General features: G+C 35.7%; 2 protein-coding genes across 4 annotated transcripts; one reads left to right on the top strand and one right to left on the bottom strand.

The window, feature by feature from the left end:
• Positions 1 to 59: 59 nt before the first annotated feature.
• On the top strand, positions 60 to 5,922 carry LOC102614713 (BTB/POZ domain-containing protein At2g30600). 3 transcript variants are annotated; one of them, XM_006473721.4, is made up of 13 exons: positions 60 to 273; positions 718 to 1,617; positions 1,955 to 2,281; positions 2,435 to 2,665; positions 3,014 to 3,175; positions 3,680 to 3,892; positions 3,985 to 4,032; positions 4,149 to 4,207; positions 4,614 to 4,746; positions 4,850 to 4,924; positions 5,014 to 5,094; positions 5,255 to 5,323; positions 5,452 to 5,922. In XM_006473721.4, the coding sequence occupies exons 2-13, from the start codon at positions 781 to 783 to the stop codon at positions 5,668 to 5,670; spliced, it is 2,454 nt and encodes an 817-aa protein (XP_006473784.2). In that variant the 5' UTR covers positions 60 to 273; positions 718 to 780; the 3' UTR covers positions 5,671 to 5,922. The 3 variants fall into 3 exon arrangements, with proteins under 3 accessions (XP_006473784.2, XP_006473785.2, XP_006473786.2); XM_006473722.4 differs by having other exon boundaries at positions 61 to 273; positions 790 to 1,617; XM_006473723.4 differs by lacking the exon at positions 60 to 273 and adding an exon at positions 341 to 675 and having other exon boundaries at positions 790 to 1,617.
• A 2,495-nt stretch (positions 5,923 to 8,417) lies between these two features.
• On the bottom strand, positions 8,418 to 10,596 carry LOC102614429 (small nuclear ribonucleoprotein SmD3b). The gene is made up of 5 exons (XM_006473720.4): positions 10,314 to 10,596; positions 9,359 to 9,411; positions 9,165 to 9,231; positions 9,026 to 9,082; positions 8,418 to 8,739 (listed from the first exon to the last, which is right to left on the bottom strand). Exons 1-5 carry the CDS (start codon positions 10,470 to 10,472, stop codon positions 8,677 to 8,679), a joined length of 399 nt encoding a protein of 132 aa, XP_006473783.1. The 5' UTR covers positions 10,473 to 10,596; the 3' UTR covers positions 8,418 to 8,676.
• Between the last annotated feature and the right edge of the window lie 346 nt (positions 10,597 to 10,942).

Here is a 10,942-nt window from a genome sequence, read left to right as displayed (position 1 = left end):
TGACGATTGACGACTAATATATCAATACTTCAAAAGAAATTCGATTTTATAAAATGAATTTTAATTACAGAAATTTGTGAGCAAAGTTCCAAACTGTAGTTTATTATCATTTGATCAAAAATCAGGGACCCTCATGTTATTACTCCAATTCCACTTCCATTTCCCTTTCACTTGTTCGGCAACATCAACTGCTTCCTTGTTGTTTTAAATATCCTGTTCGTGTATGGTTCCCAGTTTCGTGTGTAGTTGGCTAACGGACATTGTTTCTTCAAGGTATGAAAATAAATACCCACCATGAGAATTTTTTTCTTTGTAGCTGATATTTCGTTGTCCCTTTCCATGACCATTTCATTTATTGTCTCTTTTCTGGATTTTTGTGGGCCGGGTTCTTGTGTTATTGGTTGAGATTTTTATATAATTGACGAAGATTTGTGGTGTAGGATTGATAGTGAGCTTCTGATTGATATTTACAGTTTGTAAGTGGGTTCAGATTTTTCGTCGAGTTGGTCAGTTGTTGCAACTTCTGGATTCCTTTCAGATAGTGATGCTTTAACTTTAATTGTTCCATTTAACCATATATATTGTGAATTTTAAGTACAAATCTAATGTTGTCATGTGTTTTTGATTGACTTTATTGAGTTTGTTGTAAATGGCTGGTGTAAATTTTAGAGCCAGGTATTTTGTAATTTCCCAATGATTTTTTTTTTCTTTTTCCAGAAAATTGGCTGCTGTCTCTCTCTGTCTCTCAGGTCTATATTAACATTCTTGATTTTCGGTTTGATGTGTCAGTTAAGGGGAACTGGCAGAGGAAAGATGGCTGAGAAAAAAGAGAAAAAATTCCTTACAGTAGCTCCGTTTGAGTGTGCTTGGAGAAAAGATTTGAAATTCCGGGAAGCTGGGAGGGGTTGTGTGGCTTTTGAAGCTTTTGCTCACAATGATGTAACGGTTGTTTTTAGAGAGAATGTGGGAAGCCAACATTATCATTATAAGAGAGATAACAGTCCTCATTATACTGTAATTATTGGTAGTAATAGGAATCGTAGGTTGAAAATTGAGGTGGATGGAAAAACTGTGGTTGATGTGGCTGGTGTTGGTCTTTGTTGTTCTTCTGCATTTCAGAGTTATTGGATCAGTATCTATGATGGGTTGATTAGTATTGGTAAGGGAAGGTACCCTTTTCAGAATCTTGTGTTTCAATGGCTTGATTCGAGTCCGAATTGCAGTGTTCGATATGTTGGACTAAGTAGCTGGGATAAACATGTTGGGTATAGGAATGTCAATGTTTTGCCACTAACACAGAATCACATAATGCTTTGGAAACATGTGGATTGTGATAAATATGAAGAGGAAGAGGATGGTGATGTGGAAATGATGATAGATGAACGCACCGGTTATGAAAAATGGGGGCTTGAAAACTTTTTTGAGAGTTGGGAATTATCTGATATGTTCTTCATTGTTGGTACTGAGGAAAAGCTTGTCCCAGCCCACAAGGTTATCTTGCAAGCATCTGGTAATTTCCCTTTGAGTTTGACAGGTGAAGGCATTGTTCAGCTGCAAGAAGTAATATATCCAATCCTACATGCACTGCTCCAGTTTATTTACACGGGGCGGACCCAGGTATCCATTTTTCTCACCACTCGTCTCAACTATCCGATACATCTCGCAGCATTGTCCTGTTGCTTAATTTCTTTGCCTTCAAATCATATCTTTTGTAGTTTTGAAATTGGCATTCTGGTTTGGGTTCAAGGATTGTGGTTTAACCTCTCTGGTTTCATTTCTGGCTCATGTCATATTTCATATCTATTCATCTTGCATCTATCTCCTCCTTGCTTTTTTACTCGATATCTGTCTTTCTTTTCATCTCTGTTTCTTTTAAGCAAATTCTAAGTAGTGAGAATTATTTCAAGCTTTTTTAATATTATTTAAACTCAAATGTGGTTTTTGTCTGGTGTAGATTTCAGAGCCACTACTTGGTCCCTTATGGGCTTTGAGCTCACAATTTCAAGTGATGCCATTGGTGAAGCAGTGTGAGGAGACAATGGAACGATTTAAGCTAAATAAAAAATTGTTTGATTTGGGTAAAAATGTGGAATTGTCATATCCAAGCTCTCGGCCCCACTGTACAGTCTTTCCCTTTGGTCTCCCCATCAATTCACAAAGGCTCAAGCAGTTGGCCTCAAATTGCGAGTATGCTGATGTAAACATTTACGTTGAGAGCCATGGTCTTGTTGCCCAATCTCATAAAATTATTCTCAGCTTATGGAGTGTTCCATTTGCCAAAGTAAGCCAACTTGATATTTCTTCATTTTTGTGTCTCCTTTATGCCCTTTGTGAAGTAAACAGCATATATTCATATTGATTGTCTTGTGTTTTGGTAATATTTGTTTTATCAATTTACTAGAAATGATTGAAAAGTAGTTATTTGCAATGACAGATGTTCACAAATGGAATGAGTGAGAGCTATTCCTCAGATGTTCATCTCAGAGATGTGTCACTAAAAGCATTCAAGATAATGCTCGAGTTCATGTACAGTGGCGAGCTCAATATAGAAGATAGCTTGGATTTTGGTAGCTTGTTACTCCAGCTTCTCATTTTGTCTGATCAATTTGGAGTCACCCTCCTTCATCAGGAATGCTGCAAATTGCTTTTAGAATGCTTCTCGGAGGTAGTCTAGTAATCCTTATTGTACAATTAACTTGATATGAAGATTTTATAAGCATAATTTATCATGTTGTCACAATTGCTTTTTGTATGACTCGAACTAAATGAACGGAGAAGATACCTGCGGTTTCGGACTTCTGAAAACAAAAGAAGAGAACCCTTTTGTTGAATTAAAAGATATTGATTTCTTTCATGTACATATTATATGCAGGGATGGAGTTCTCCTAGTGGATGAAGGTCATACAACATCAGTTTTTCTATTATGCACAAGTTTATTGGACGAGGAAGCAGACAAATTTGGCAAAGTAATTGTGCTGTTGCTGTTAAAGCTAACTGTTGAACTTTGTTGCAGGACTCAGTATGTCCAATCCTTCAAGTGGTTACACCGATTTCGTCTTGTAAACTTATTGAAGAAACATGTGAAAGGAAATTTGCATTGCACTTTGACTACTGCACAACTGCGAGCCTTGACTTTGTCTTCTTAGATGAGGCAACTTTTAGCAGTATCATTCGGGTAGGTGCTTGCTTTATAATAGCTAACTTACTTTAAGATTCATGGTGGACTAAAGCATTTAAATACACTCACTTCTTCTAGAACAAGCTGATATGGTCCAGTAGCTTGCTACCATGAGGGTGCAAGTTCTCCACGAGTGGAGACTAGTTGCTAACTTTAAGAGTTGGGAATGACAAAATAGTCGGGGATAACTCTCTTGCTCTAATTTTTTTCCCCTTTTTTTGGTTCACATACAAGAATGGGTCCTGAAGTGCTCCGAGGGTATTTGTTGGGATCTGACCCACCGATTACTGAGTTTGAGTATAGGACTTGGACTAATGATTCAGTTTAAGGGGTGAAAGTTTTAATGTCTTAAGTCACAATTCTTAAACCTTAGTGGATTAGGATTACATGAAAATTACTTCACAGTGATAGGGTTCTATCCTAGAAGTAATAGCCAATAGATAGTGTTCAGTGCTTTGGTTAAATGTAATTATTTATCAGAACAAATTATGGGCTTTGCAGCACCCGGACCTGACGGTGACATCTGAAGAAAGAGTTCTCAATGCTATCCTCATGTGGGGCATGAAAGCAAAGGAATTGTGTGGGTGGGAGGAGATGGATGAACTAATTATAAAATTAACTCCTGAACTAGTTTTTGAGGAGAGGCTTCAGTCAGTTAATTACTTATTGCCATTTGTGCGATTTCCATTACTGCCACATGCCCTGTTGAAGAAGGTATGTTGGCCTGGATGAACATTTTATTGTGATTCTTTTACGAATGAGATTGAGAGCTTGGTCTGACTTGCTTTTCTGTAATGATGTTGCAGATGGAGAACAGCTGTCTCAATAGACAGATTCCTATTTTTGATAATCTTGTGAGTTTGACAGTTTTATTTCGGGATAATAACTTGAATTAAAAAATTGACATTCCTCTCTCTGTCTCTTTTTGACTTGAACTATCTTGTAATGTTTTTCAATGTTAATGAGTCAGGTGAAGGAGGCCATCATTTTCATAGAATCTGGATTGGCAGTGCCAGGAAGCAACCAAAGGTAAGCATTAAGTATCATCATGCATCTTGATCTTGCATCATTACAACCTTTTTCTTTTTTTTTTGGGTTTTGGGAGGGGGGGTTTCTATTATGGACTTAAAATAAATTTCCTGATTCTTAATTTTATTCATCTTGTGGTTGATGGTCTAACCTAATTTCTATTATCCTGGAATAGTTTGCTTCTAAATGCTTCATAGGAATTATATCATACGAGGTTATTTTTTAAAATAAAATATCGTAACTTCCAGATGAGCTGGTCTTCAATTCTGAAAGAAACTCTATGCAACCTCGTTTGTTTAGTTATTTCAATAGTCTTTGCTTCCATTTGTAGTAAATTCTATGATGACATGTTATTTAGTGATGACAAGCTTAAGAAGAAGTTAGGTAATGTGATCATACTTTGCAGTGTGAGATTTCAACATAGACGATCTAGTTTCAAGGAGCTCCAGTACATATGTGATGGTGACAGCAATGGAGTTTTGTACTTTGCTGGCACATCATATGGGGAGCATCCATGGGTGAATCCAGTTCTGGCTAAGGTAAATTCCTTGGACTATTTCATTTTATTTTATTTTATTTTTTTGGTGGGTGGGGCGGCAAAGGATTAATTTTTTGAGTACCTTATTAAATCGGATGTTTCAGAGAATTAACATTACAGCTAGCAGTCCCATTTCGCGATACACTGATCCCAAGGCTTTGGCTTCAAGAACTTACCAGGTATGTTGAAGCAAACATTAGGGTTAAAAATGCAAAGGAATTACCCCAAGTTTTATGAAATTGTACTTGGATGACTTTTTTCACTTCAGGGATTATCTTTTGCTGGGCCTCGGATGGAAGATGGACACAATTGCACTTGGTGGATGGTCGACATTGGCCAAGATCACCAGGTTTCTTTCATTTACTTGACTTCAATTAGTTGTACTCCTTAAGTAAGAGATCATTAATGTTGCTCTTCATTCTATCGATTCAGTCACATAGAGTTCCTCATTATAGTAACAATATTAAGTAGTTAAAATCAGGACTGACTCAAGATGTGTATTGATGCAGCTTATGTGCAATTACTACACCTTGAGAATGGATGGGTCCAGGGCTTACATAAGATATTGGAATTTTCAGGTAAAATGATCTTCAGCTGCACTTGTTTTTAGTCAATATTCTTTTATTGGTCATGAAATTGGTATCAAAATAAACCCAAGTGAAGTGACGGCGAATTAAGAGCTTTTGGTGAATTATCTCCATTGTAGGGCTCTATGGATGGAAAGAGCTGGACAAACCTCAGAGTTCATGAGAATGATCAAACAATGTGCAAGCATGGTCAATTTGCATCGTGGGCGGTAATTGGACCAAATGCACTGCGTCCATTTAGATTCTTTCGGGTTGTTCTCATGGGGCCTACTGCCGATGCTGCTAACTCCTGGAACTTTTGCATCTGCTTCTTGGAACTATATGGCTACTTCCATTGATTTGAGAGGAGAGCGTGGGTTTATTTTGTTTAGTGTAACAAAATTTTTCAGCAGTGTTGTGTTGTGTATTTTGCTTATCGGCAAGTAATGGCCGGCAATGTATGGGTAATAAAATAGTATAGCTGATGATAAGAAAACTTATAAGTGGGGGGCTAACAAATCTCTCTCATGGTATTTATTGTATTGGTATGTGCCCTAGAATAAGCGAACTCTGTCTCACATGTAAAAAATTAAGAGCTTTATTGTCTTGCAGCAGTTTGAGAGAGACATTTAACCTAGCCCCCATGGTTATGCATGGGGTATCAGCAGTGTGAACGACCTTAAATTCTTGTCAGACTATAAGAATGTGAGGACAAGCACTGTGCAAAATGACTTGGAGGTTCTTGCATACGGGAGTGTGATCGGTACAATAATCGCTCTTGTGAATCATGCAAATTAAGTGGTAGCAACAAGAACCGGGAGATTCTGCAGCTAGCAATAGCACATTTATTAATTATCTGATCAGGAGAGAACAGAAAAAGGTTGACATGTATATGCATCAAGTCGCGTGAAAATGAGTGAATGCGGTAAGTTAAATTAAAACCACCCAAAGATGGCAACAAGGGAGACTTTGTTAGAGCTGCGTGCTCTCGCAGGGAATAAACCAATAAAACGAAAGGCAACAGGTCGCCGTGCCATTTCGAATAAGGTGTTGAATTGGCAAAAAAAAAAAAAAGGAGAAGAAGAAGAAGAAGAAGAAGAAGGAATAAAAGCAAAAAATCAGAGCAGATATGATCTATAGCAGACAAGATGGCCAATGAAAGAAATTAGTCACCAAATAAATTAATGTGATGAACCACGCGGCACAGGGACCGCGGTACCAAATCTTCTTTTGAATGCTAATCCTTCTTCAAGAACAAATGGGTGCGTGTAGTTGGAGTACTAAAAGTGGGGATCGGACCATTTTTCCAAATTTTATTCTAATCTCACTGTTAAGAGCACTAGGATTTTCTTATCTTGGGCCACAAGATAATCTTAATTTTATAAAGAAAGTTATGGCATGTGGTGAGCCGTTAGGTCCGGATTATATTGTCAATCAATCAAACATAACAATCTATAAATATCAAAATTATAATTATTTATGATAAACGTACTAAAAATATTAATTTTGATAATGTAAATTATAAACCATGCTAATTATCGTCATTAATTTCACATTAAATTATATTACTATTTTAGTTTATATAATTATTAAATATTTTTGTAATTTCAAATATGCATTTTAAATTAATTATTAAATTCAAAATATAAATTTTGATAAAATAATAGATTATTAAATAACAATAATATAAATATTAAAAATATATTTAATAAATGGAAATAAAAATTTATTTAAATTATGATTTATATTTAATTAATATCATTGACATTGATTGGTATAATTAATAATACAAGATTTTTAGTTTATAATAATAATAACTTGTAAATCATAATATTATGATATAACTTATTATAAGTAAAAATATTAAAATATTTTGATATTAAAAATGTTTTTTTATATTTTATATAAAATGAATTTTCATTTGTATTGATTCAATTAATTGTGAATAAGTAAATATTTATTTATTTTTTATTAATTTTAATAATAGTAATTAAAAAAATTATTATTACAATCCAATCTAATCATGAATTACACCAAATACAAGACATTATTAAATATAATTATATCTTATCTCATCCCATTTCATTTTATCCTATCCTACCCTGCATACCAAGCACACTCAAAAAGTACTTGTATATCTGCGAACTCTTTCTACCCATACCAAGCACACTCAAAAAGTACTTGTATATCTGCGAACTCTTTGGAATGGACAATGAGACCAGCCAAAATTATATAGTATTAGTCAATATAACCCAATATGAAAACAAAAAAACACTTTAATACTGCATCTATCATTCAGTAATCAAAATAGGTTGGAATTAAAATCAGAATAAGTTGTTTATTAAAACTGTAAAAAACAAAATCGAAATAAATTGTATCAATATTAATATATTTACTTAAAATTACAATCGGAATGAATAAATTATTAAAATATCCTTAATTATTAACATTACTATTATTCTTCTTCTACTTTTTTAAGAGTTATTATTGTTGTTGTTGTTAGAAAAGGGTTCAGCTACTTTGCCTAAGAGGCAACTAATCCCGAAATTTTCGTATACACAACAAGGCGTTGGATTTAACCCCAATTCAATCCAACGGCTTTTATTTAAATGGCCTAATAAATTTTAGTGCCAAGCCCACGCATTTTATTAGTTGATTGAAAATTTGAAATCTTGGATTCAATTGTTTTTGCATGGGTACCTTCAATTTGATTATTTTCGCGGCATGTAACAGCCGCAGCCGCCCACGGCCGTGGTCCAGTTGAAAATTGCGGCTTGTATTTCTTCTTATCCACAAATTTACATTTAGGCTTTTGAAAAATAACGACTGCATGACTTCCTTGCGTCAAATGTTATGCAGGGACAAATCAACATGAGCTAGTGATTTGGGAATTTTTTTGTCCCAATCAAGATAACCATAAATTTGGCGAGATAACAAGCGCAATCACCTAATTTCTCTCTATTTCAAAAATCATAAGCCATATATACTAATACAATCAAATTACCCAACCAAAAACTGCAATCACCTAATTCCCCTCACTCCTGAAAATTACCCAGGTAAATATACCCATTCACAATTTATGCAATGCAATGATCCCTGCTGGAAATTGTGCTCAACTCAAACACATTATAGAAATATCACATGTTAGTAATATTCAAATTCAATACATTACTACAAAAATGCAAGTCCAGGTAACATTCCCCACCCTATTTGTAACAACTTAAGCTAGAATAATAATCATCCTTTTACATGGAGCTTGAGGGTCACAATGGCAGGAATTTTCAACTGAAGGCATGAACTACAGTAAACTAAGCAATGATCCAGGACCAAGGAGATTAGCAACCATTCTTCCAAAAAGCGGATGACTACCTTCGAACAGGCGGCACAACGCCCCTGCCAGGTGCTGCTCCACGCCCAGCTGCTGCAGCCTGCACCCAAAAAAATAAAAAATGGTTTGGTAAGTAAGAATTGGCCATAAATATAGGTTACACATGATCTGGTTTGAAAGCCTGAACCATTACATAACAAACAAAACTGCAACTTAAGCACTTGTTTTTCATGCAAAAACAGTAACCTAGCAACAATCCATCCTTCGGGGGTCCAAATGAATTTGGAACATCCAAGTATCTTTTACATTGATTAAAGTGACTCCTAATGTTGATAAAACTTGAAATATTTTTTTATTTTTAAAGAGAGAGAGAGAGAGAGACTTACTTTAGCCCGCATAGCAACAGCTCTACCCCGGCCAACTCCAATCGATGAGCTTTTACCCTTCAAGACACAGAGAGTATTATAAGTCACAAATTACAAAGTGAGCTATTAAGAGTCTATTTAACTACCAACTGTAAGGTACCTTGATTCTAGCATCGAGACGTTTGAACATTGGAGCATTCTTCAACATGTCTGGTATGACCATAAACCTGTGGAAATTGCAAATTTCAAATTATTTCCAGGCAGTTCACTTATATTTAAATAGCTAACAAACATCTCAGTTGATGCATGGTAAACTTGATGATTATAACCAAAATGACATGGGTATCTCAGTACCTGACTTTGCTGCCCCTAATGAACACATGCTCAAGCTGAGAGACCTTTCCATCCTGTTGAGAAAGAAACTGACTAAATTCAGTAAAATAAATAAATAAATAAATAACTATTCAAGCTTGAAAGATCTACATAAATAGAAGATAATTTCAGTACAAAAGTCTAGTACACAACCAAAATAGTGAAAAAGAAAAAATCATTAGAGCAGGATGACGACTTTGAGAAAAGTATACAAGACTCAATTGAAGGATCAAATTAGATTCAAGCTTACACACAAGCCACTTAGCCAGGACAAAAAGATAAGCACGACCTAAGCAACTATTTATTTCAATGTGCTCCCTACCGTCCTCCCTCTATCTCTTTTGCCTCTTCAGATATCATAGTCAAATATATATATATACATATATTTTTTTTTGCCCCCAATAATTTACGTGAAACCAATAAGAAAACATAAAAATTTGGCATCGGCATAAAAAAAAGGTTCAGGGACTTCTAATCATCAGTGAATAAAGAAGACAAATCATCTCTAGTTCATCTAGTTTTATTATTCTGAAATATCTCTGTGAAAGAATATGGATTCCATGACAAGCCAGGCATAATAACAAGCTAAATTTCTTTTCAAAGTTTTTATCCTATGCCATGTCATATCATTAAATAATTCAAACCCCAAATTCAGAATCATACTAAACCCAGAACCCAAATATTAGGGTTTAACAACCACTGCACAAAAATTTCAAAAATCATATTCTTCCCTAAAACCCAAAACATCAGGGTTTAGCAGCCACTGGGTAATAACGGCTTATTCACTATGACTTTCCTGGGAAAATTCACCAATCTAGATGTTACATTCATCAGATCAATAAATCGCATAAAAAAATCAAATTTAGGGTTTGCGCAAAATCGCATACTAAGTCAAAAACAAGCAATAATTAAACAAACGAATAGCTAATTAGAGTGCCTTAGCAGTGTAAGTGATGTTCTCGAGCTGGCAATTCCAGTTATCTTCACATTCTACCATGCTTCCTCGATAGAGCTCTCCGCTCTTGAGCTCGACGGTTACCACGTGCCCCGAGGCCTCGTGAAGTAACTTCACTGGTATGCCCAAGCTTCTGCTCATGGCTTCTCTTCTTTTCTCTCTGTGCCTCACAAATGCTGTGTGCAAGTAAAAGTAAAACCCTAATCGACAACGTGCCCGCTGTTTTTAGACCGAAGAGGAGTCTGTGAACAGTGATTTAATTTAAAGACGCATTATGAAAAAGTTTGGGGCAATTTTGTCATATGACAACTTGGAAAGGGAATTTTGGTACTGAAAATCTGAAATAGTTTAAAGAAGCTTTGACGTGGCGCAGTTTTGATGACGCAGCAGGCAGCAGCTGTGGGGCCAGAGGTACCGAACGGGAGAGACCGAGCCCAAAGCCTGTGCGGCCTTGCTGGTTCGGATTGCCGAGGCCCGTCGAATTTGTTCGTGGCCCAGATTTTCAAGTGGATAGTGACCTTATCGGGTCACCCGTCACCCCCACGAAGCCTACTTCAAATCTCTTTTTTCCAATTTAAAATGTCTCTCTCTTTCTGCAGCAAATCCATTCC

This window comes from Citrus sinensis, chromosome 5 (assembly GCF_022201045.2).
Source record: "Citrus sinensis cultivar Valencia sweet orange chromosome 5, DVS_A1.0, whole genome shotgun sequence".
NCBI lineage: Eukaryota > Viridiplantae > Streptophyta > Magnoliopsida > Sapindales > Rutaceae > Citrus > Citrus sinensis.
The sequence above is the reverse complement of the archived record's forward strand: the minus strand, read 5'-3'. Positions and strand labels throughout refer to the sequence as shown.